The sequence below is a fragment of the Elgaria multicarinata genome, chromosome 4 (assembly GCF_023053635.1).
Source record: "Elgaria multicarinata webbii isolate HBS135686 ecotype San Diego chromosome 4, rElgMul1.1.pri, whole genome shotgun sequence".
Taxonomy (NCBI): domain Eukaryota; kingdom Metazoa; phylum Chordata; class Lepidosauria; order Squamata; family Anguidae; genus Elgaria; species Elgaria multicarinata.
Genome location: NC_086174.1, coordinates 114,685,597 through 114,711,727, shown reverse-complemented (window position 1 = coordinate 114,711,727; position 26,131 = coordinate 114,685,597). Strand labels below are relative to the sequence as shown.

At 42.9% G+C, this 26,131-nt stretch overlaps 1 protein-coding gene across 1 annotated transcript in view; it reads right to left on the bottom strand.

Moving 5' to 3' along the window:
- Nucleotides 1–26,131, bottom strand: part of LOC134398220 (protein eyes shut homolog) — a 614,610-nt gene that overhangs the window by 285,258 nt on the left and 303,221 nt on the right. The window contains exons 20-21 of the mRNA XM_063125472.1: nucleotides 6,080–6,270; nucleotides 3,291–3,382 (exon numbers count right to left, since the gene is read on the bottom strand). Of these exons, the coding sequence (XP_062981542.1) occupies nucleotides 3,291–3,382; nucleotides 6,080–6,270 (283 nt within the window). The remainder of the gene's footprint in view (nucleotides 1–3,290; nucleotides 3,383–6,079; nucleotides 6,271–26,131) is intronic.

The following is a 26,131-nucleotide window of genomic DNA, read 5'->3' as shown; positions in this document are numbered from 1 at the left end:
TTGTAGCATGCATGTGGCTGCCATTTTACATGTCCTTGGGTTTATGATGTTATGCAAACCCTGCAACCATGGGTTATGTGAGGGTTAAACAACCCTTGAATAACCCTAGAACAGACCATGGTCTATGCAGAAGTGCTTTAAGCCTCGTGTAACCCATGGTTGCGAAGTGGGAGTTTGATATGCAAAGTGGTGTCTCTGGGCATTGCAGCTCATTGTGAGTTGCCATGCTGCATCATGTGAACGAGGGTAATGTGATGATCTCATGTTTCTATAACTGCATATTATGGGCAGGTGTAAGCTACAATTTTCAGGTGGCAAATCCATCTTTGTCATCACATCTGTTTCATTTAGGTGGAACCAAAATAATTGGGAGTTGTGAATGGCTTTTTGTTACCAGCTACCAGATCTGAAGAATACTTATGCCAGCAGTTTCAAAGGAAATTAATTCATTTAAGCCCAAGTAATACAACCTTAGATGGTTTTGAACATGCATTTACCACATTTGAGTTTGTTGGTTTTTGTGTGTGCTTGTTGTTCTGCAGCATATACCCGAATCAGGTACTTTTGGTCATTTGCTATTACACTAAAAGTGAATGTGTCTAATAATCAAAAGTAGGTGTCTATATGGCCTTCAGATGCTTTTTCTGGCTAATTATCTGTAATTGTCAGAGATAACTAATGGACCTTCCACAAATATGCCTGGATGTATGATGTGGAGCACCACAGATACAAGAAACCATGGTTTTGGTCATGAAGACGTGTGGCCATAAATAGGACATGAGTCTCTGCCCTAAGAGAAACATAACTCTTACAATGCTCACTGGAAGGGAAATTGGCTATTACAACCATAAGGATAAAATGAATTAATAAACAAGCAGTAAATTTCCAAAGGAAAGCATCCATCTTTCGTTCCTTTGTATGAAACCCCGTTAGTATTACCATTAACATTTTAAAACTAGTTGGGATTATGTTCATCTAATCAGAGCTCATGTCTACATCTAAAAGCTCCATCTCCCTTGCACATTTTCCTCTCAAAAATTAATGTTTTATCATTCCAATAAGAGATTTGATGGCATGTGATAAAGTCTACTAATGACAAGCAGTGGTGGAGAAAGGCACTTCACCCAAGGCCTCAGTCTTAAGGCACCAAACACTGCCATTTTAAAGTTAATAATATGTTCTTGTCATATCTTATTGCTCAATTAACGTGCTTTTTAAATTTAAGTATTCTGCTTCATTGGAATTCATGATAACCATACTACACAGCTTAAATAACTGAAATGATACAATGTGCTTAAAGTGTGTGTAGGGTTTTTTTTGGGGGGGGCATTCAGCTGTAGTCAGGGGTGCAACACTGTAGCATGGTGCACATATAATGTCAGCTCCATGAAAACCGTAGTTTGCACATCAGGAACCAAACTCAGTAACATGTGCTCCTTCTCCTCTCTCTGGAGCAAATTCCCCTTCTTTGCCTTTTAAGCTTTAACCATGGTTTAGTGTTACCCCTACATCAGTTTGAATCATGGTTAATGCTAGGGTTCACAAACCCAATTGAAGAGATGGGGTTGATCCAAAAAAAGGGCTACCACTTGCGGAATCAAACTTGTCCTCTTCTCCCCACTATAGCCCTTCCCACGTGCCCTCCAAATAGGCTGTCTGGAGAAGATCTGGAGGGCACACAGAGCGTTGCAAGGGGGAGGAGAGGATGTGGGGGGTCCCGTTCTGCAAGCCATAGGTAGCTTCTACATTTAAGCTCTGTTCTCAAATCATGGTTTAAACTGAAATCCTAGATAGGCCTGTAAAACTCTTACAAATCAGCTGCCATTTCTTTGCCATTTGTGGCTGAACATTATATCCCTAAAAAGACAAACATCTGCATTGCTGCAAGCCTGCTTGGTTAAATGGTTTATATTTATTTATTACATTTCTGTACCGCCCACTAGCCAAAGCTGTCTGGGTGCTTCACAAAAAGTAATTAATCACATTACCCTATGATAATACCCATGGAAAGCCACAACCAACTTTTGCAGCAGTGGCCGTGGCGGATCCGGAGCTTCAACATAGAGATCCAGCATGTGGCAGGTCAAGAAAACATCAGCGCCGATGGACTGTCTCGCCAGGAATCGTCCAGTTCACCGGTAAAGTGAGACTTTGTTGTGGACATTGTGATGCTCCAGGACTTTAAAATTGGAGCCCAAAAGTGGACTAATAAAAATGTGGCTCTTAGGGCCAAATTCCTATTGACTTCAGTAACGCTAGCAGGGCTGGCGCAAGACCTCCTGCTTCCTGTGGTTGCACTGCCGCTCTCTCTTCTTTCTTGCTCCCCCAGGTGCACTGGCAGTGACAGAGCATGACCACCCCTCCTTCTCTTCCTCCCTTCCCCACCCCCAGCCATGACGGTGCTTGATGGCAGCCCCCTCCACCTCCTCTTGTCCCGCCAATGCTGCTGGTGCTGGTGGTCCCCCAACCTCCTCCCCAGCCACGATGACAGTGTTAGCACTCCCTCCCACCCCATCCTCCTTCTACTTCCCTTCTCCCTGACGATGATGGCAGTGACAGCACAGGCGATCTCTATGGTCACCTCCCTGCCAATGCCTCACAGCAAGGCATTTGGACCAGGCTCTCTGGAGAATTGTGCTGGCTGCTCTCTCTTCTGAGCAGCTGGTGGGGCTTCCCAGAGAGTCTATCCACCTGATGCCACTCTCTGTGCTGGCATAGAGCTATGCCAGCCACTCTTGCTGCAGTGGAAGTGTGGCCAACACAGCTTTGGAGCGCCAGACAGCATGCACAGTTCTCTGGGGGGTGGGATCTGCTGCCCTTCAGGATCTGGCACTTGAGTCAGGAGTTTTACGTTGCTTCATGGAAGGGCCAGCTCTGAATGTTAGGTCTGTATCTTTGGTTGTGGATTAGTATAACCCAATCTATTAGCAGGCTGACCTTATTAATTGGTCTGTTATGCCTAATACTGATATGAACGTATGTTCAATTGAACTTTCAAGTTCAATCGCAGCTTTTAAAGCTCAGCTAAAAACTTTTCTTTTTCCTAAAGCTTTTAAAACTTGATGTTGTTCGGACTTTATACTGTTAGTTTTACCCTACCCAGTGCCTGTTTGCATTCTCTTCCCCTCCTTATTGTTCTACTATGATTTTACTAGATTGTAAGCCTATGCGGCAGGGTCTTGCTATTTACTGTTTTACTCTGTACAGCACCATGTACATTGATGGTGCTATATAAATAAATAAATAATAATAATAATAATAATAATAATAATAATAATAATATAACTTACCTAATGCACACCTTATATTTCTGTCCATCATCCACTCTAACATTGGTACTGATGTTTCTAATTTCGTCTCCTCTGTCACATGTGAATTGGTACTGAATAAAGGGGGAACAAAAAGACAATTTATTGCAGTTATACAACAGCAAGAATGTTAAAGGTTGCTAAACAAGACTGGACATGTGGGAAGTAGGTTCTCTTGGACATGGCCCAGACCTCCAGTGCATGCAGGGACTTCTCATGCTCATCTGTGAGACTAAAACCACTCTGTTCACTCAGTGGCAAATGTTCCTATGCTCACTGAAGTTTATGTTTCACAGACAGGGAGGGGCAATTCCCTGTGCATATGGAACTCTGGGTCATGCTGGTTAGCATTAGAAGCTTGGGTCATAAATAAAAAGTCTTATGGCACTCTTATAAAACATTTTCAAAGCAATTCTAAAATAAATCCATAATCATTTTTCTTGGCTTCAAATTTGATTAGGCACGAGTAATTCAGCTTAATTTTCAGAGGATCCATCTATTCATTATTACCGGTGGCATCAATGGTGCTAAAAGTCAGCTTTCCTGTAAAGCCATTCTTCACATACTTGCATGGTTTATAGCTTATTTTCATACTATACTGGGAAGAAAAGTGCCTTGCACTGAACTATTATTATTTATTTATTCATATAGCACCATCAATGTACATGGTGCTGTACATAGTACAAGAATAAAACAGCAACACCTTGCCACATAGGCTTACATTCTAATAAAATCATAATAAAACAATAAGGAGGGGAATAGAACGCACCAAATAGGCACAGGGGACAATAAAACTAACAGTGTGAAAATAAGAACAAAGTTAAGTTCTAAAAGCTGTAGAAAAAAGAAAAGAACTCCATGATATTCATTCGGGGTGTGCAGTGAAAACAAGATTTGGTTTGGATCCTGGTTCAGTGCTTCAGAAAATGGGTTCAATTGGCACACATGCTATAGAGGATGCCCGCTTCACCTCAGATCCTAATCAGAACCTTGCATCAGAAAATGCAAAGTTTCATGTCTCCCTGTTGACTGTAATGAGGAACTGAACAAATGACTATAACCGTTCTACTTTTTGATATATGTAGATGAAAGTTGCAGGTATTTTTACCACTTTTGCATAGATGAAGTTTGCCAAATTTCAAACACAAGGTTGAGGTGGGGAGATGTGAAAAGAGCTGTTACATTTTGATTATTTTTTTTTTAAAGGAGGGGAGCTGGGGGGTAGAATTGGATGAAATCTGCAGACATGATTACCCCTTCTGAGGGAATAAAAACCACAAACTTTCTGATTTTTTGGGCAAGGAGAGCCTTTATAGTTTGTGGGGTGCTAAAAAGAGAATTCCACCTGTTGTTTTGTGGACAATTTGTATGAAATGGCACATATAATAGGGGTACCCTATAACCTGAAAAATATCAGAAAGATAGCTGTAGGGCAGGGGTCCCCAAGCTTTTTGAATCCACGAGCACATTTGGGAATTTGAGAAACTGCTGTGGGTACCACCACAACATGGCTTCCATGGAGGATGTTGCTAGTCACATACTGGCTGCTGTGGCAGATTGGCTAATCAAAAGTGAGCTAAACGGGAGGTTGTGGGGGGGGAGAAAAACAGTGAGGCTAGCAGAGGGGAGGAAAGAGCAAGGCAAAAGGGCAGAGAACAAAGGGTAGAGGCTGGGAGGGGGAAGAAATAGCAAGGTAAACTGATGGATATAGAAATAACAAAGCTAGAGGCTGGAAGCCAAAGGGGTAGAGAAAGAGCAAGGCTAGAAGATTAGAAGTGAAGAAACAATTAACTAAAGAGGCGGGGTGGATAGAAATAGTGAGACTAGAAAGGGAGAGAAAGGAGACTACCCTAACATTTTCCAAGCTTTTTAAAAAGTTGTTAGAAGGGGGCATGGAGTGGAGAACTTTGTGGGCACCCTTTGGAGGTGCCCACAGGCACCACGTTGGGGACCCCTGGTAGGATTTCATCATTATCATCACCAGTTTTCCTTACACCAGTCAACAAATGGCAGGAATATTGGATTTTTCCAATATTTACCAATTAACATTTAGGCTCCTGACAAGACATTCCCTACCAGGATCCTGTCGTCTTTCCTCACTTAATCACCGAGGATGTCAAACAATCTCGACACTTAAGGTAGAGTCTGTCAGACACTTTATTAGCTCTTTATAAAACTACAATTCTTAGGCTTCCTTGGGGAAACCCTAGCAATAAAATTGGTATTAAAATAGTGAGAACATTATAGTGTTCTTACAACCTCAAGATATTAGAGACTGCTAGGTGACTTGTAACCCTCGCCTGCTTTCTCGCTGCTTCTTCCATCTTTTTCCCTACCAGAAAAAAAAAAAAAACTGTTAAGGGGAAAAAAAAAGGTGAGACTATCTGACTGCACCATGCCTTTTCATTGTTAGCACTAGGATCCCTCCATCTGGAAGCCCTCTTTGTTTTCAGTGGAGCTGATGAATGAAGCACGATCACATTTTTCTGTCACATTCTGTTTATCTGCATCCTCCAAGGGCGTCATTGCTCCATTTAGCTTTCCTGTTCTACCATCCATGAATATTGTTCCTAAGTGTAATGATTATCACTTGTAACATAATTCTGAAAAAGGGCAATTCAAAAAGAGTGACTTTATTAAAAAGAAAAGAAATTGGAAGTTTCTGAGCACTGAATAGAATTGATACCTGAAAAATATACTTGTAAAGAAAAAAAGAAAAGAAAAGGGGGGGGGGGTAAACTGTATTATAAGAGAATTATTTGAAGTATTACCTGTAAGGTACCATGCTTGACAGAAAGTTGAATCAAGAAATGTCCCACTGTTGTTGGGTCCTGTTCAATATAGAGAATGACTCCTTGGAAGCCAGAGGTCTGGAATTCTAAAGTGATGTTGTTTTGCGGATGCAAATGGAAACCCTGAAATTCCATGTAAGAATCCCCTTGGTACTGGATATAGCTAAAATCTATAGAAAAACAATAAAGAATGTAAAGTATTCAGTTACGTATTGAAGGATCCTTGTGCGTATAGGATGAAAATGTAATGGTCAAATAGTGCATCTTGCCCATCAGTCGGGTAAATATTTAGAATCTAAGTTTGCCAAAGTTTTGTTAGCAGAATTCCAAACCTTTTAAGAGGCAGAAATCACAAAGTAGAACTTTTCCTAGAGTGGAGATACAGTGATGAGAGACAACTCCACCTCCTGATTGCTTCTTGTTATATATTCAGCTATGGCAGCATTCTTTGTATCCTCTTCTGACTACCTGCCCAGAATGGTCTGGTCCTAGGACTTGCACACAATAGGACATCTTATGGGAGGAAGTTAACTATCCATAGACATCTTGACCAATGGCAAGAACTTACAATTAAATGAGGTGTTGGGGATTTGATTTTCAAAATGTCCGTTGGATAACTCCACTGAAACTATTAGCATGGCTAGACATCTCCAGGCATGACACCATTGAATGAAATAACTCAGCTAAGAGCATCAATCAGCTCATGAGCTGTATTGCACCAACAAGATGTAACCTGAGCCTCCTCTTTCTAATTGAATAATAGCTTGTCCATGATCACTATGAAATGCTCGAAGGCCTAGTCCAAATTAAGGAAGCTCTTCCCAGTTACAAGGGAAGTTCTTGGGATGTTTATTTATTTATTTATTACATTTTTATACCGCCCAATAGCCGAAGCTCTCTGGGCGGTTCACAAAAATTAAAACCATCGTAAAACAACCAACAAGTTAAAAACACAAATACAAAATACAATATAAAAAGCACAACCAGGATAAAACCACGCAGCAAAATTGATATAAGGTTAAAATACAGAGTTAAAACAGTATAATTTAAATTTAAGTTAAAATTAAGTGTTAAAATACTGAGTGAATAAAAAGGTCTTCAGCTGGGACGAAAGGAGTACAGTGTAGGCGCCAGGCGGACCTCTCTGGGTTGCTCATTCCACAACCGGGTGCCACAGTGGAGAAAGCCCTCCTAGGGCTTATGTTAAGACATAAGGTACCTCAAAATGCTGGGATAGAAGAAGTCAAGGGCAAGAACTACACTACTGCTTTAAAACAGTTTATAACAGTAGTGACAACTGTTAGGGCCCAGGACGCACTCTATATACAGTTCTCAAACTGATTTCAAAGTGACATATCCTGCTTGGTGTAGATCTGGCCCAGGTATGGGGTAGATATGGCAACACTGACAGAAATTCCCCTACCCTGGGGCAGGGAAAGTTAGACGCCCAACATTAAATTAAGGTGTTTGGAGGAGGAGCAGGAGGAGAGAAAAGAAAATATAATGTTCCTTAGCAAACTGGCAGCTCCTCCTCAAAAGTCTGGGCTCTTCTATCTCAAGGAGGAGAAGAAACTTGCCTACTGATTCCTGCACTCAAAAAGAGGAGCTTCCCATTTTCTGGCCTACTCAAGAGGGAACAACTTAGATGTTAAGTGTCATTTGCAATTGTCAAGGTTATCCATCCATCATCCCTCTTTCCAGCCCAAGAAGCAATAAAAGTGCAAGTGAGCAAAATGTTAGACAATATGAACCAGGAACAGACAGGTGAGAAGAGATCTCTATATAAAAAATGAACACTCAATTATCAAAGTTGAATAAAAGTCCTGGAGGCCCAACCTCAATACTACTGCCTTTGCCACTAGCTTTACAGATGACTACTGAATACAAAATCTCTATGTTAAGATCAAGATAGGAAACTATAGAATGTCATGGAATGTGAAAAAAAATGGTGGTAGGTGCATTTTTAGTTGATTTCAACTTGTATACCTACATAAAAAAGGTACAGTCCTGTCTCCATTCACGTTTATGCCTCTCTCTTTTTAAAAAAAAATAGTTTTTTTTATTAAACATACAACAATACAATTAAAGAAAAACAACCTAATACAATAATATTGCGATACATTAAATTCTCATATTTTCGCTTAGCCTTTTTAACATAATCAAACTTAACCTAAAAGTGCACCCCCCACCTCGGGACCTTATTCCTGTTTCCAAAAACTCATAGTTTCTTCAGCTGGTGGTTCCCCACTTCCCTTAGACAACACAAATATAAGGAACTGTTTCCAGATTCCCTCAAAATCATTTGCTTTTGTTATACCTCTTCTCATTTTAATATTACATGTCAATTTATCATTAATAGCAATCTCCCATACTTCTTTATGTTTATGCCCCTCTCTGAGTTAATCTAATTGAAGCAGCAGCCACTAACTCAGGGCTTTGCTAGACCTGCCGGGATAAGCCGGCAGGGAGGCGGGGCGACGGTGCGCTGATGTTAGCGCGCGCTGCCCAGGCTTCCAGACGTGGGACGTGCAGGGACGTCGGGATCCCTGCAGCGTCCGCCATTTTTTTTTTAAAGTTTAAAGGGGCCACGTGCAGCCCGAAGACTGTGGAGAAGTTAAGGGTTTTTTTTAGTTAACCCCCCCTCATCTGCTCCTGATCTCTTCCTGATCTTTCTCTCCCTCCGTGTCCCGTGTGTTGTCTCTCCTCCTTCTCCCTATGTGTGTGTGTGTGTGTTCTGTGTCATCTGTGCTTCTTCTCCCTCCGTGTGTGTGTGTGTTCTGTGTTGTCTGTGCTTCTTCTCCCTCCGTGTGTGTATGTGTGTGTGTGTGTTCTGTGTCGTCTGTGCTCCCTTCTCCCCCCCCCGGGATCTCCCCCCCCCCGGCCGATGGGCACAGTGCTCAGCGCTGTGGCCAGTCCGCGGCTTTTTGCGGCTACTCGCGAGGTGAGTAGCCGCAAAAAGCCACGGAAGTCTCTAGATGTTCCACAGCTCCGGCCTCAGGCCGGAGCTGCGGAAAAGGCGCGCCATAAGCGACTTCGCTTATGGCACGTTAGAGGAGGCTTCAGTGCAGCCAGAAGCCGGATTCCCCTGTGCGTCATGTGGAAGCACAGCAGGGAAACCGGCTCTCAAGGCGCGCTAAGGCCTCGTCTAGGAACGCCCTCAGTCAGTATCATTCACCTAAAAGTTCATTTGGCATTTCTGGATGTGTCCCTTCACTGCATGTGTACAACATGGAAGGCCTCATGTTGTCAGGCATATGGCTGACACTTTTGGTCCTTATGTTGTCCTCTTCTGGGTAGAATAGGAGGAAAATAATGTAAAAAAGGAGAGAGAGAGGGCACAGAAGTATGTTTATGGATCCAAGACTTTTTGAATATAAATCCTTCTTCATGGGGATTCTTAGGCACAACCAACTTAAGCCTTTGGTCTCCAACTCTGTTGCAAAATATAGAGGGAGAGGCAAACACCTGAGAGTGAATGTCTGCAAGCCCCTCCCTAGATGCGTAGATGGTAAAGCTGGATTCAAACCTTGATGGGAAAGAATTTCTTCCAACCAAAGTGAATCTGCTTCCCCTAGACCAGTAGTGGGCAGAAAGTAGATCTTCAGATATTTCAAATCTTAGCATTCCTGAACATTGGCTATGCAATTCTAGGAGAGAAGTCCAAAACATCTGGAGATTTACCTTCTGCCCTTGCCCTACCCTAAAGCAGGAGTAGACAACCTGTGGACTGCCACTCCCATCATCCCTCGCCATTGGCTATGCTGCTTAAGGCTGATGGAGTTGCAGTTCAAAAACATATGGAGGGCCACAAGTTGCCCAGTCCTGCCATAGAGGCTGCCTATGCTGCCCCCCAAAGACTCTGAGAAACAGGTGATTGGGGTAGTTTCCCTTTGGAAGATAGAGAGCAAGCAAACTGAGCTTTCCAGACTTTCGTCCCCCATATTCTATCCAACCCACTTTAGTATGGCCAGATCCACACCAAGCAGGATATGACACTTTGAAAACGTTTTGAAAACTGTATATGGAGTGTGTCCCTGACCCTAACAGTTGTCACTACTGTTATAAACCATTTTAAAGCAGTAGTGTAGATCTTGCCTTTGTCTGCTAATTTTTCTTGTGTATTATATCTTTTTCGTTTTCTTGGTTTTATGGTGTGTGTGTGTGTGTGTGTGTGTGTGTGTTTTGCAGTTTATACAAACAGAGCAATATGCTTTCATTTCACAGGATGAACTACACAGAACAGGAATTATTTAGGTCTTTTTACATTTTTTTTAAAGAATATTTAAGGATCAGTGAAAGAAAATGGAACAGAAAGGAACTTTACCTTAGTTTTTTTTTTAAAAAAATAACTCAAAAATGTAATGCATTTGATATATGGTGTGTACGTGGCTCAGTTCAGACAACACATTAGTCAACGCAGGGTAAAAACTCCACTGAACGGTTGAGTTTTTAGGAGGTACTCCCCACACAACATGTTCTAACTCCACCGTTGTGTGACTGTGGGCTACTGTGGAGTTGAGTAAAATCTATCGCAATGTTTGATTGACAGTTCCTCTACCCTCTCTCCTCCCCCGGCCCTCCCAGTGGTATCCTACCAGCCATTGCTGCAAAAAACAATCTTGGTGGCTCTCCTGGAGTGGCACTCGCTCCTTTTGCAACTCTATAGCCAGTGGGAAAAGTCAGCTCAATGTAACGGAAAACTCCACGGAGCCCTCCACACAACACAATGGTTGGGCAGGAACTCTCCTCTGCACAATGTGGATATTGTGCGTGGAGTGCTATCCCAAAAAACTCCACTGTAGGGGTGGAGTTTTCCCACCACACCACACATTTCTCAACGGTGGAGTAAAAACTCCACCATGGAGTTCTAAAACCACCGTTGAGAAATGTGTTGTCTGAACTGAGCCTGTATGTGTGCATCTCTCTCTGTGTGTGCGTGCGTGTGCGTTCCCTATAAAAGATTACTCTTGACCTGAATTTAACTGAGTCCTCTTCAGTATGTGACACTGACATTTGAATGTCTTTTGAAGGTCAGAAGGCTTGTGTTCAGTCTTCAAAGGAAGAAAAAATATTCATAGGTTTTAGTGCATTTGGTTCTAACATTGGCATCAGCAACTTCACAGCCTCAAATAATTCCAGTTCTGGAATTTTGTAAAAAACCCAAATGTGAGTGCAACCCTAATTCTCAAGGCTGATGGCTGGAGGTGGTTGGGATGGCGCATCAGTGGCTCTCCACCAGCAGAAAGAAGCATTGCTGGGGTGTGTGTGTGTGGGAGCGAAGGTCCACTGAGGCAGAGGTCTCTGCTGTGCCAGAGCAGGTAAAAAAGCAGCTGGTGTTTCTTCCATCAGTGTTAGAAAGTGGAAAGTACAGATACAGGCTATACTGTGGGTGGGGCGGTAATTATTAATAAATAATAATAATTAGGTAATATGGCGTGGAATTCAATGGCAGCACTTTTGCCTAGTTCTTTGAATGATCACAAAAGGAATAAAATCTGAGCTTGCAATCACAGGGCAACTTTCCTGGAAGCAAGTGCCGTTGAATTCAATGGGGCTTCTATGTCAATATGTATAGGATTGCACTGTTAATCTACTTCGTTAAATTAGTAATCTCTTTGCCTGATTCATAAAACTGACCCACTATGATCCAATGCTTCTTCTAAGTAGCTGATATAAGGCTTTGATTTTTTTTAAAAAAAATAAATTAAATAAATGTGGCTATGGGACTGAGATACTGTCAAATCCATGGATCAGGCAGAGGTTTATGTTATCTCATTACTAGTTATTCCATTTCTGAAACTATTGCCATTTCATGTGTGTGTGTGTGTGTGTGTGTGTGAGAGAGAGAGAGAGAGAGAGAGAGAGAGAGAGATTTCATATCTTAGCAACAGAATTTTGATTGTTGCATGAATTAGGCCCCCAAAGTGGTCAGTATCGAATTGCAAAGGCAGATTTACTGCCAGAATATCTCGAAACACATCAGGTTTCGAGATACATGTAACTCCATCAGGGCTAATACTACAAAATGCAAATAATGAAGATCTGTTTTATTCTCGCTATAGATCGAAGTACATAGAGAAGTATGCCTTTGTTCTTTTGAGTAATTACTCTATATTGTAATATGTCTTTATGATTCACATGCTATTGTCATCTGCAACACTACTCTGATGAAGAGCTCTAGCTCAAAACAGGTGTTTAGGTATGCTTGCAATAAATCCATCCTTGCACTCAATTACTGCCTATGCTTTACGTGTCACTCTGTTTCAGTGTGACCACCTTGGCAGACTTCATAAATTAATTTTTAATTTTTTTAAAAAAATCTTAGTCTCCTCTCCCAATCTGGTGCTATATATGACCTTTTGTTGCCTGACATCTTGTTTTATTGTTGTGATTGTAAAGGCCTTTGTGCCATAGACAAGTAAAATTCATTCATAAATTCATTCATAAATTAGTCAGGAGAAGCAAGTAACTCATAATTGTTCAAAAGTATTGCTTCTTTCACAAAGGAAACAATACTTTTCTTATTTAGCTAATGAAGCAATTTTTTCAAAAATGTAACTAACTGATCAAACATAAGTGACATATTATTGTGCTTTCAAAACTCACACCACTGAAGATCTCACTCGGTGAATACATTAGAATCTAATATCATCCTTGGCCACTCATGCATTCACCAAGGAGAAACGAAGTCCTACACCTAAAGATTATCCCAGGAAAATGGAGGGATCATCCCTGCCTGCTCCTGGGATCCCCTGTCTGTCATTTGGATGCACAAGGATAATCCCGGGATGATCCCGGGATAAAAGGCAGGTGTAGAAACAGCCCGTGGGATGCAAATTCTTCGGTGTCTTTAAAGTTGTGTAAGAAAGGGAATTTCAGCAGGTTTCCTTAGTCCTTTAGTACCAGGCCATGACGAGTTTCACCTGCTCCAATTTGTTCTTTTCCACAGCTTCTAAAGGTGCACAAGCCCTACCCTCTGTCACATCTAATCACTCTCTAAATTGTCCTCAACAAGCCCTTGAGTTTATTGTTCTAAGGATCTAAAACCCTCAGTACTCCCTCTAACCTTTTACACAGCACTCTCAGCTGCAAGCTTGGAGCAAAGAAAACAAATCACTTGGGAAGAAAGCAATTGGAACATTGAGGTGCACGGAAAAGAGATAACTATGCATGGATAAACCCACTTGCCCACAACAGTATTGGTTTGTGTCAGACGTACAGCCCATGCAGAAACCCTAAAATCTTGGAAAGCCTCTTAGCAGCGGCCAATATTCTCTCTGTCGTTTCCAGCATAGAATCTCAACCACTTTTATGATTGGTATTATACTCTGGAGTGCTTTGCTCAGAGGTAGATCATTATTATTGTCCCCACATTGCAGAAGGGGGTTGAGGCGGGACTTGCTTAACTCCACCTAGTGGGTCTATGACTGAGCGGAGAGTTGAACCAGACGCTTCCTGCTTTACAGCTCATATTGAGTCCTATCAGTGTGACAGCCAGAGTTTATGTGCGTGGATAAAGAGGAAGTGTGGCTCTCCTGTCTGGCACCTTGGAGCAAACAAGGAAGGGGTCTTGGCCCAGTTCTCATTCTGGCTCTAGTATAATGAGAACAGGATTTTTTTTTTAAAAAAATGCCAGTATCATAATGGCCTTATGCAAATAAATGGTTAAGGATGAACAAGAGTAAGGGGGCACATGATAGAGGTGTATAAAATAATTCATGGTATGGAGAAAATGGACAGGCCTCTCTCACAATACCAGAATCCAGGGTCATCCCATGAAGCTGATTGATGGGAGATGAAGGCTAGGGGTGTGATCCGCTCCGATTAGGAGCGTAGAAGCAGTAGCGGATTGGCCTGCTCCGCCTTACCCAGAGGCGGAGTAAGAGCGGACCGCGGACCCCTAGAAGCAAGGCGAAGAGAAGCGGGCTATATCATGGGGCTAGCCTGACTCCATCTTTAATTTAGATAAGAAAGAATTTTTTTTACTCAATTCACTTTCTGCTAGTTTCTGTAATTAATAAACTGGCTATCACAGGTTCACATAGTGTGACTAATGGTGCTTACATTTAAGTGGTTATTTGGCTATGCTGAAATGATATGTGAGAAGAAGAAGAAGAAGAAGAAGAAGAAGAAGAAGAAGAAGAAGAAGAAGAAGAAGAAGAAGAAGAAGTGCAGTTTCCTGACACTTACCTCTCCACAGGCAGCAACAACAGGCACACACAAATACACACACTTCACTTCTCACTTTCAAAAATGTTCAATGTCTATGCAAGACTAGTAATATTTTTGCTAGGATTCATCCTTTACTATGGATATTATTGTTACTCTGTTCATGAGATCCCCTTCAGAATGAAAAAAAAATCCTTGCTGTAGCCTTTCCTTAACTAATAATTTTGATGTGATGGAAGTGTGATGATTGTTAATATCCAGCCTGCATATGGAACATGGCAATTCTAGTTGCCTAGCAACCACCAGTCGACTTCATAAAAAACTGAAAATAGCTATAAGATTAGGAAGGTTTAGGCACTTTCACGTTAGTGAGCTGAGCAAAAGCTAAAATAAACCATGCTGAAAACTGACTCCAAAGGTTAGGGAGAGGTATTTATATACAACCTCCCTAAAGGTGAAGTCCTATACATGCTTACTTTGGCATAAGCCCCATTGAACTCTGAGTAGACATGTATAGGATTGCACTGTAACTTATCACGGGGCTTCCTTGTATTGGCTGCTTGTATGTTTCTGAGCTCGATTCAGTGTGCTGGTTTTAACCTATAAAGCCTTAGACAGCTTGGGTCTGCAATACCTTATGGAGTGCCTCTCGTGGCTTGAACATACCCATATACTACACTCATCATCTATGGTCTTCCTCTGGGTGCCTACTCTGAGGGAGGCTCAGATGCTGGCAACAAGAGAGAGGGCCTTCTCGATGGTGTCCCCCAAATTAAGAAATTATTTCCTTGACAAGTCCTGCCTGGTGCCAACATTGCTATCTTTTCAGCACCAGGTCAAGACTTTTCTCTTTTCCCAGGCATTTAGCACCATGTAATGTTTCTTCTTCTTCTTCTTCTTCTTCTTCTTCTTCTTCTTCTTCTTCTTCTTCTTATTATTATTATTATTATTATTATTATTATTATTATTATAATCTATTGTGGTTTTGTTTCTATGGTTTGGCCGATTGCTCAAAGTTGTTTTTAGATGTATGTTGTCTCTGTGTGTACTATCTGTTATATGTTTTTAAATTTTGTGCATTGTTTTTAATGTTTTAATCTTTGTAAACCACCCAGTGAGCTTCAGCTATGGGGTGGTATAGAAATGTGATAAATAAATAAATAAAAGGAAAAGAGAGAAATATATATATCACTGGCCATGGAAGTTAAAGAACTATGGCAACAGGAAAAGGTCATATATATATATATATATATATATATATATATATATATATATATCCGTTAGTCAGGTTAGTCATCGGCATCACATCAAAAAAACTATACAGAAAACCTTCAGAAACTGGGCCTACCAAAATACACCCACACCAACATCCAGAAAGCAGTAATAATTAAAACATGCTCAATTGTCTGGAAATTGCTGAAACAGTAAAAGATAGCATGACTTGGAAAAGCCTGCCATGACCACCATGAGTGAGAAAAGAGATGATGATGATGATGATGATGATGGATGTACACTCTGGTAAATTAGCACTTGTTATACCTGTGGTAACTTATCACCTGATTACACTCCACATATATACTGAAAATGGGTTTGAGTTCTGGTGGAGAGATATCCTTGGCAGTCTGGGACAGGGACTAAGAGAAGAGTGGGGAAGCTGGTGATCACTAAAATGGGGAGAAGAAAGTAGTATTCCTTTGACCTGGATACAAAGGAATACTGATCATCAACTCACCAATCCTGAACGCCGTACTTAAGAAAAAGAAAAAGATCTGGTACATGAACATGGCAATCTCATTCTGAAATATTTTTATTTTATTCACCCATTACCCTATGATGGAAATAAGTTGTTCTACTCCACAATTTACAAGAAACATACTAGTGCTGTTCCTGTCTGATAAAATCATCAATACAAATTTTGTTATTAATCTGGATGTGTGTACATATGTAGAAAACATTCACAACAGGAGAAGGCTATGCGTAGCAGCTTTCGTTAAATTCTCATTGTCCATTTTGATACATGCTTCACAATGTGAAACCAAAGGGAACGAATACCTCCAAAAAGTGAGGTTCTGACCAGTCCAACCAACCCTGTCAAGACACTCCTATAACACCCTCCCTTAGTGCCACCCACTCAAAGCTGTTCCTACTTGCTCCACCCCAGTTCTGCTCATAGGAGCCACTCCTATCATTCATGATAAGTAAATGGAACCTCCCTGATCAAATATATATGTGGGGCGAAAGCTGGCCAGATCTACACCAAGCAGGATATGACACTTTGAAAATGGTTTGAAAACTGTATAGGGAGTGTGTCCTGGGCCTCAACAGTTGTCACTACTATTATAAACCATTTTAAAGCAGTAGTGTAGATCCTGCTGCTATGTTAGAATACAGTATTTGACTGTATTATCTGAGTGTCCTGACTTTAGTAAATTAGTAAAGTATGTCACCCTGAACAATTTGTGCCTCATGAAGCTAAACACAAACTACTGGTCATGGATTGGGCCTGCCAGGCACTTAACAACCTTATTCCCACTCACCCTTCTGGGCATTTAACAAGCCCCTGGTGGGAACCCATAAGCAGAGCGTTGCATGAGTCATAAATGGATTCTCCCAACCACACACAGGGTGGTTACTGCTCTCTTGTTAGGTCACTATCCACTGCAACTGGGATGCATGTGGCTTGCTGGATCACAACACATGGACCCATGAAGCTCCCTTTTAGTGCCAAATATTGGTCCATCTAGACCAATACTTTCTAATCTGGCTGGTAACTGCTGTCCTAGGAATTAAACAGAGGACTTTCTAGTTATACTACCTGAGATCCTTTTTTATTATTATTAATGGATATGTAATGAATTTAACTCCATGTGCTCTGTGCCTTGAATTTCAGCTCTTCCTCGAAATTGCACAAGCCTGACTGAGGGCATTTCTACACCTCCCCGCGGAGGGGGGACGATCTCGCAATATACTGATTGCGAAATCCTCCCCCTGCATTCACACGTGGTGCGCGATGTCCAGGGAGGAAGGAGGATGTTGCACCCACCATTTTTTTAAAAAAAGAAAAGAAGCTGGAGCGCACCTGTGCTCCAGCTAAAAAGTTTTTTTAAAAAAAGCCCCGACCCCACTCCCCTTCCCACCCCTGATGTGCCCTGTGCCTGGTTCCCAGCTCCTCACATTTACTCACGAGGAACCAGGATGAAACCAGGATGGCTCCCACTCCTCCTGCAGCCTTGGGACAATCCTGGAACAACAGGGAAAATCAGGGTAAAAGCCATCCCAGTTATCGCGGGGGAATGGAGAGATCATCTCTCCCTGCCCCCGGGATCCCCTGTGCATTATGTGGATGTACAGCGATGATCCCAGGACAATCCCCGGGATAAGGCATGGTGTAGGCATGCCCTAAGAAGCCACTGGGACATAGTGATGGAGAAGAAATGGAACAGGCTGCTTTTGTTTGTTTGCTTTGTTTTTAAAGCAAAGTAGATTTTTCAACATTCACTTGTTCGGTTGTTTCCTTCTTACTAACAGTGAGATGTAAATGTGGCCTTCATCAGCACACACACACAGAGTAACAAAGTCTATTGAGTATAATCATGACTCTCATTGTCCTTCTCCAAGAGAGAGAGAGAGAGAGAGAGAGAGAGCGCTCTGCTTGAGTTTTTAAATATAGACATTCATTTTCTTTCAGAGAAATGAGTCATGCTTGTTCCTTAACAGATATTTCCACAGCTAAATAAGAATGGTGCTGTGCAGGTAGTTTTATACACACATAAACACACACACACACACACAGAGAGAGAGAGAGAGAGAGAGAGAGAGAGAGAGAGAGAGAGAGAGAGGAACAGTGCTTTAGAAGTGCCCTGATAGCCCTGAAGAATTCTGTCAACTCCCCAAGTCTTTGCCTCGTTCTGAGTTATGACAAAGAGGGTGCTAAAGAGGGTTTATTCATAACTGTTGTTTTTCTTTGCTTGAGAGACCCTTATGGGCTCCATTGAAAACAGTTCTGGATGTTAACCACACTTTATTGTTGTATAGCATGCCACATTAGAGGACATTTCAACTTTGTGAGGAAAAACACAACCATAACTCTCAGGAAGTCATGCGGCACAGACTTCTCTGACAGAATAAAACATAGGTTCTTTGTAACTCTGGGTTCATTGTGTGGAACCAAAGTTGAGGAGTATTATATCTGCACAGCACCGTGTCTGGGAACAGGATGACTAAGAGGCATTCTAATGCTTTTATTTCAGCCAGTTGAGCTGGAATGGCAGAGTATGCCCTGTCGTAAAGCAAGAGGCTATTCGGAAACCAACCAAAGACTTAACATAAGCCATATCAAAGGAAAAATGGGGCACGCTCCACAGTATGGACATCTGAGAAGTGGAGCCACACACAAATCATAATTTGTTACAGTGGTTTTTTTGAGCAGCAATAAAATACATCTTTTCAATGCCCATCTGAGAATTCTAAAAAGAAGTCGGAATGCCTCTTCTTCGATGGTGCATGGCGCCCTTGCTTTTTCCATGTATTTGCATTAAATATATTAATTAGCAGTTCAAAAACTGATCCAAGGGCTCGATCAATTCATTTAACCAATTAACTGACTAAGGGCCTTGCTAGACGAGGCGTTAGCGCGCTTTGAGGCCCGGTTTCCCTGCTGTGCTTCCACATGATGCACAAGGGAATCCGGCCCCAGGCCGCACTAAAGCCTTCCTTAACGCGCCATAAGCAAAGTCGCTTATGGCGCACCTTTTCCGCAGCCCCGGCCTGAGGCCGGGGCTGCGGAACGTCTAGCGACTTCCGTGGCTTTTTGCGGCTACTCGCTTAGCAGGGAAAAGCCACGGACTGGGCACAGCGCCCATCGGGCCAGGGGGGGATCCCAGGGGGGACATGGGGGGGAAGGCCGGACCGGCAGGAGAGGGGGATGGCACAGGGCGACACGGGAGAAGGGGAGGGAGGGCGCAGGGTAGCACAGGAGACGGGGAGGGAGGGAAAGCACAGGGTGGCACAGGAGACGGGGAGGGAGGGAGAGTGCAGGGTGGCACAGGAGACGGGGAGGGAGGGAGAGCGCAGGGTGGCACAGGAGACGGGGAGGGAGGGAGAACGCAGGGTGGCACAGGAGACAGGGAGGGAGGGAGAGCGCAGGGTTGCACAGGAGACGGGGAGGGAGGGCGAGCGCAGGGTGGCACAGGAGACGGGGAGGGAGGGCAGGAAAAGAGTGGGCAGGGGGCTTAATTTTAAAAAGGGTGGGGGGCTTAATTTTTAAAAAAAGGCTCTTACCTTCTCCGGAATCTTCGGGGCGCACGTGGCCCCTTTAACAAAACAAAAAAAATGGCCGACGCTGCAGGGCTTCCGTAGTCCCTGTGCGTCGGCCGTCTAGGAGGCGGGGCGGGGCGCTCTAAAGTTAGCGCACCGTCGCACCGCCTCCCTGCCAGCTTATTGCGGCACATCTAGCAAGGCCCTTAATGTGGTAGCCCCAGTGCTTCCCATTGACTTTTAGGCTACTTGTACCTTGGGCATTTGAGTAAGACACCCTTCAGAAACTGCAGAAAGGAAAGATGTTAACATCTGGGGGGATTCTACACGTAGTACTGAGGGAGCTTCCATGCGCCCCCAGTGCGGCCCCAAAGCGATCGTGTAACTTGCCTGGAGAAGAGACAAGGAAGAGGCGTCCTTGCCGCCCCCGCTGCCACCCACCTACCTCCGACCTGGCCGGAGAGGAAGCTCTCCACCCCGCCTTCTTCCGCCGAGCTCTCCGTCCCGGCCGGCGAGGAAGTAGGTGGGTGGCGGCGGCGGCAGCAAGGACGCCTCTTCCTCGTCTCTTCTCCAGGCAAGTTACATGATCGCTTTGGGGCCGCACTGGGGGCGCATGGAAGAGTAGAATCCCCCCTGTTTTGTTTGGGTGTATTTTCTTTAAAAATGAAGGGACATCATTTCTAAATCTGGCTTCAGGGCATAGATCCAGGGTTTCTTTCTTTCTTTTCATATGACAAAATCCCTCTTGGGTCACAAAAAATGCCCAGGGGCAGGGATCATGGCAGGATATTTATGTGCAAACAAATCCACATTCTTTCTCAAATGGGAGGGAATGATTCTTCTGGTGATTCCTGCTGGAACATGCATACTAAACATCTATAAAACTCACATTCTTCAGAAGGATTTTTTTATTCATATGCAAATATTTGCAATGCAAAGCATAGTTACCTGGGAATAAGGCCCACTGAAGATAGTAGGACCAGTGGAAGTCGTTAATTTTGAAGTGCAGGAGCTCATTATGAGAGTCCCCAGAACCATGTCCCAATGAGAGTCCAAAAATGCAGGTAGCTGTGTTGATCCATCTCTCTCTCTCTCTCTCTGTGTGTGTGTGTATTATGCACACCAAAGAGCAGCAGTACACAGAACATAGAACATAAGGAGAGCCATGCTGGATCAGACCAAGGGTCCATCTAGTCCAGCACTCTGTTCACCAGCTGTCAACCAGGGACCCTCAAGTAGGCCATGGTGCAACATCACCCTCCCACCCATGTTCCCCAGCAACTGGTGTATATAGACTGATACCCAATTTAGAATAGCACCCAATTTATTAAGATCATCTGACCAACAGAGAATAGTGAGCTGGCAAAGGGCAATGTAGAGCTTAGCAGACTGACACCATGAGAAAGTGAAACAGCATTAGACCACCTGGTTTAGATTTTCCAGCCGTTCTTTTGCCAGCACCAGAGAGAAATGCTTTATCAACTAGAGCAAAGCCCATGTAGTCTGAGCTAGTAGTCTGAGGGTGAAACATACTGTTCCTTGATTCCTGCTATGTCAGTCCTCTAGAAGCTGTATGGAGGTTACTTTCTTTAAATCCAACCAAGGACTTTTGGCCCTCACTTCCTCGCAGCCATTGCCACTGAATGACATTGGTTCTTCTCTTCCCCCACGTTTTAAAACCCAGCTTTTCCTAGAGCTGCTTCTTTCTCTCCACCACCTAAGAGCATTCACCACCTCCACCACTATCCCTGCCACCTATATGGCTTCTTCCAGAGCGAGTTTGATTCACAAACATTTTCTCTTTTTCTGTCATCTTAGTGGAAAGCAATCATGGTATGTGGGATGCAGGATATCCTATGTAGCAGTAATGCTAGGGTTACATAGGAAATGAACATATGTATTAGGGCCGTGCACAGCTCCCCTCCTGACTCGCCTTGAAGGCCATTTTGGATTGGCTTGGGGTGCTTCAGGGTGTGCCTGCCTTGCCTCTGCACCAAAGCCAGGATGAGACACACACACCCCACAAAGCGGCTCAGCCTTGCGGGTTCCTGGGTGCTGGCCACACAGCTGGCATCTAGGAAAGTATGGAGCAAGGCTGATTGGGTGTTGATTGGACTCCCCACTCTTCCCCTCACTACCCCTTGCCAACCCAACCCAGAGCTGTCACCAAGACTTACCTGGAATTGCATCCTCCTCCTGAGAGCCAGGCTGTGATTTAAAGTTATTATATGGGCTCTCTGTTTTTAATATATCTATGGCCATAAACTACAGCAGCCATAAAGGGCCATTTCTCCTTTACAGCCTCTATAGATTTCAGCCATAGATATACTAAATTATAGCGAGCCACTGTGATAACTTTAAATCATGGCCCTCAACTCTCAGGAGGACTCATTTTAGGTAAGTCTCAGTGGTGGCAGAAGGATGGGGAGAGAGAGGGAAGAGAGTCTAGTGAGTCCAACCCAGTACTGCTCCAGATTCAGACCAAGGCATGCCGAAACAGCCCACCTCACTTTAGATCCAGGGATTCAGCCTAAGGCAGTGCACAGTCCTAATATCCCAAAAGAAATGGTTTTTATAATTTAAATGGAAAAATTCTAATTAATGCACTGTAGAAAAAGAGGGTTATTATCACACACAACAAGTTAATTTCATGATCCAACAAGAGGATGTGTTCAGAGCTATGGGCTAAATATGTTGCTATATATTCTGGTGTTGGTCCTATCTCAGTATATGTATTTCTTATTCATACTGAGCTAATAATGTCACTTGTAGGTTGTTGGGGTTTTTGCAGATGTTAGTATTTTTTTTTATTGAAAGTGAGATAGTTGCATGAAGCTGAATCCTATACATACTTACTAGGGAGTAAGCCCCACTGATCTTAATTGGACTTTCTTTTGAGCACCCTAGGATTGCTCTGTAAAGCTGAAAGTATTGGTGAAATGTTTTGCTGTAGCCTGTTGCACCTTTATAAACCTCTTCTTCTTTTCTGCTCAGAAATAACTGTATTTGTATTTATATTTGCAATCATTACTCAACCCTCCAAACAGTGTGAGATCAAATTGGTGAAGAGGCAAGTTAAAATGACCAAGAGTGAATTGTTTGTTTAATGCATATAGACTCCCCACCCCTCAACCCTATTTGTGTATAATTTGCAAACGGTCTGGAAAAATTATGAATTGTTTACCAGAGACTGTTTGCTGACTTGGCACTTGGGCTATTTGCTATTCCTGATTTGTGTTATGTGATTGCTAAAGTCACCTCATTCACATGATGGCATTTATTTTTCTTCCACCACTGAGGAAATGGATGAGAGGTTTATAAACAGGGGTGGGCACAGTGGAGAGCTACAGAGATTTCAAGATGGAGCATGGGAACATTTGCAACACAAATCTCTCCCTAAACATGTCCATAAGAATATTCTTCACCTTGTCTGCCCAGTATAAAGAAGCTGAGAATGTCAGTAAGTTTCCTCCCCCCACACACACACACATGCCGAAGGGAAGAAAATGATATGTTTGCAGCATTTGACCTTTTTCATAACCACCGAAATCTCCCTCTTATGTAAATGGAGACCCATCTCTGTGCTTTGCCTCTGATTCTATGTAGGAGCAAAATTCTACTGTGCAAAATTCTGCTGTTCATGGACACAAAACTGGATGGGCATGCTTGCATTGAAGCAAAAAGGAGCTGTACCATATAACTCAATGCAAATTTGGAGGTAAAAACAAACACAAGTAAGGAAGCATAACAAGGGTGACCAAATGAAAAGGAGGACAGGGTTTCTGTATCTTCAACGGTTGCATTGAATAGGGAATTTCAGCAGGTGTCATTTGCATGCAGGCAGCACCTGGTGAAATTCCTTCTTCATCACAACAGTTAAAGCTGCAGGAGCCCTGCCCTCTTTTGTATCTAGTCACTCTAGTACAGCTCCTGCAGCATTGACACATACACACACTTAAATCAAGCCTCCATCTTCACAAAATGAATGCTTACCTTCCAGCGTTCACTGTTACGAGCTGCATTTATAGCCATTAGCTTAGACAGTCTTTAAAAGGGATTCAATAAATTAAGGGGAAAGAGGTATATATTCATAGCCATTTAATTAGCCCTTTCAGCAATAGGTGATGCAGATGGTTTCTAGATCAGTCTGAAAGAAATGTGTTTCTGGGTTAATGGCTCCCATAATACCAGGCTTCTGTGGGTGTTCATTTAAAAGTACCCTAAAATGTGCAACATTTTTACTCAAAAGTAAGCTCAATGGGACTTACTCCTAGGATTACAGTCTAAAACAATTATTGTGTACAAGTGTCATATCCAACTGGTTTTATTTAGTCATTCAGCTAGTTGTTCAGTTTCCATCTGTGCCTTTCCCGAGGACTGAGGGCAGGAGGTAAAATAGTAATGAATAAATGGGGTGGTGTTTTTTGGTTTGTTTAGAACCTTCCAGATTTCAATCTTTTTAAAAAATATGGATCCGATCCAGCTCCAATAAAGCACTTTTAAGCCCATGATTGATCTCAATGTGAGAGTTAAAAAGAAAAAAAATGCTCCAATCTCTCCCACTGAAAAGGCTCCCGGGCTCCAGGACTTCCTGCCAAGTGAGGCCACGTTAGCTCCATCTTCGTTGGCAGGCAAAAACATTTCCATTCAGACAGGGTTTTAGTTTTTAAGCTGTTGGCTGAAGTAAGATTTAACTGTTAGGAACTGTAATGATAAAAACATATCAATAAAAAACAACTCGTTTGCTTTTACGTTTTAATTATACATATTATTTTATATTATAATTTGGTGTTGTTAGTTGCCTGGAGTAGTCTTTGTAAGGGAAAGGGATGGTGGTGGTGATGATGATATTCGCTCTGATTTTAAGCAAAATATTGTACCCGCCCTTGTTTCCATTTGCAATCTAGCCAAATAAAAGGAGCCATATCTTTGGATATTCAGGGAGAAATCCTATTGGATCTGCCCTTGATACTTGTAAGCCTCTGAAATTGCCTCCATGATGCCTCCCGCTCTGCAACTTCGCTAGACAGGCTTTTCCACCCACCCAGCTGAGGCATCGTGGAGTGGGAGGGATACTGTATAAGCCAGCCTCCTCAGTCCCCTCCCTTCCCTGCCCACAGAACCGCCCCCTTTCGCTCTCTCCAAGGGGGGAGCTCCAACCTCAGATCCAGGAATACAAAATATCCTATGCGCCTCCCCAGAATCTGTCAAGGGGCCATAGGATTGCTTCCTTAATGTACTGTGTAATTCTACTCTTTGAAATGTGGGTGACTACAATTCATATATGCTCTTATCCAGAACCTTTCCTGTCCTCCTGTAATATTGGGTGGAAGATGCTGGGTGCAGGGGCACATTAAACTGTCAAAATAATGAATTCATTGTTCAAATTTGTCATGATTGTGGCTACAATCATAAACATACTTACTAGGGAGTAAGCCCCATTGAGCACTAGCTTCCAAGTAAAGGGACTGGCATTATGGCTTTACTGACAATTTGGTTAGTAAAGCCATGTTTCCTTTGAGCGTCTACAAAGAAATGTTTTTAGGATCTACAACAAGGGTCCTCCTTGATTCTAATTAAGAACATGGGATAATAACAAAAATCTCTTTTAACATGTTCTGGCCAAATGAAACAACTAAACATTCTGTGGAATATAACATATCACTTTTTTAAAAAATAAAAAATGGTGTATTTAAGTACTCATAGGGTGTCTGTGTGGTGATCAAAGTTGAACAGAAAAGGAATGAAGAGAGGTATCTGTTTGAAATCATTTGCTGAGCATCCTCCTGCTCATGATCCCCAGCAACTGGTATGTAGAGGTATACCACTGATTCTTCATGTACTATATAGTCATCATGACTAGTAGTCCCTGATTGCCTAATCCTTCATGAATTTTTCTAAGTCCCCTTTAAAAACCATTCAAGTCGATGGCCGTCACTACATCTTGAGATAGTGAATTCCATAGTTTAAGTATGCGCTGTGTGAAGAAGTGCTTCCTTTTATCTGCCTTCATTAGGGGTGTGCACGGACCCCCCGCTCCGCTTCACTTGCAGATCCGCCATTTTCCGGATCGGGCCGCTCCGCCCCGCCCCCGCTCCGCCCACTTCCGCTCCGCTCCGCTCGGAGCTCCGGATCCGGATCCGGAGCTCTGTTTCCCCCCCCCCATAGGCTTGCATTGAAAGCTAAAAAATTATACAACTTTTTTTCTGTTCAAGTTAGAAACCTCACGTTTGGCACCATGACACCTCATGGGGATATACACACGCACGCCAAGTTTCAAAGCAATCCCATCATCCCCTGATTTTTGGGGAATTTTTGAAAATCGGGCACCCCACACACAACATCCCTGCGAGGTGGGCAGGGGAGGAGGGAGGGAAGGCAGGCAGGCATGCAGCTGGCATTTCTGGGGGCATAAGGAAGTGAGCCAAGGATAAGCCAGTAATGCATATAAAATGGAATAAATCAATAAATAAACAAAGGAGGGGTGGAATTAAAAGCAGCAGTGTTGCTGAATAAACAGCAAGAAGATTTTTTTAAAAAAGGCTATATCTGTCTTTTACCAGCAATAGGGGGACGTGCCCGGGGGAGGGGGAAGCAGCTGCCAGT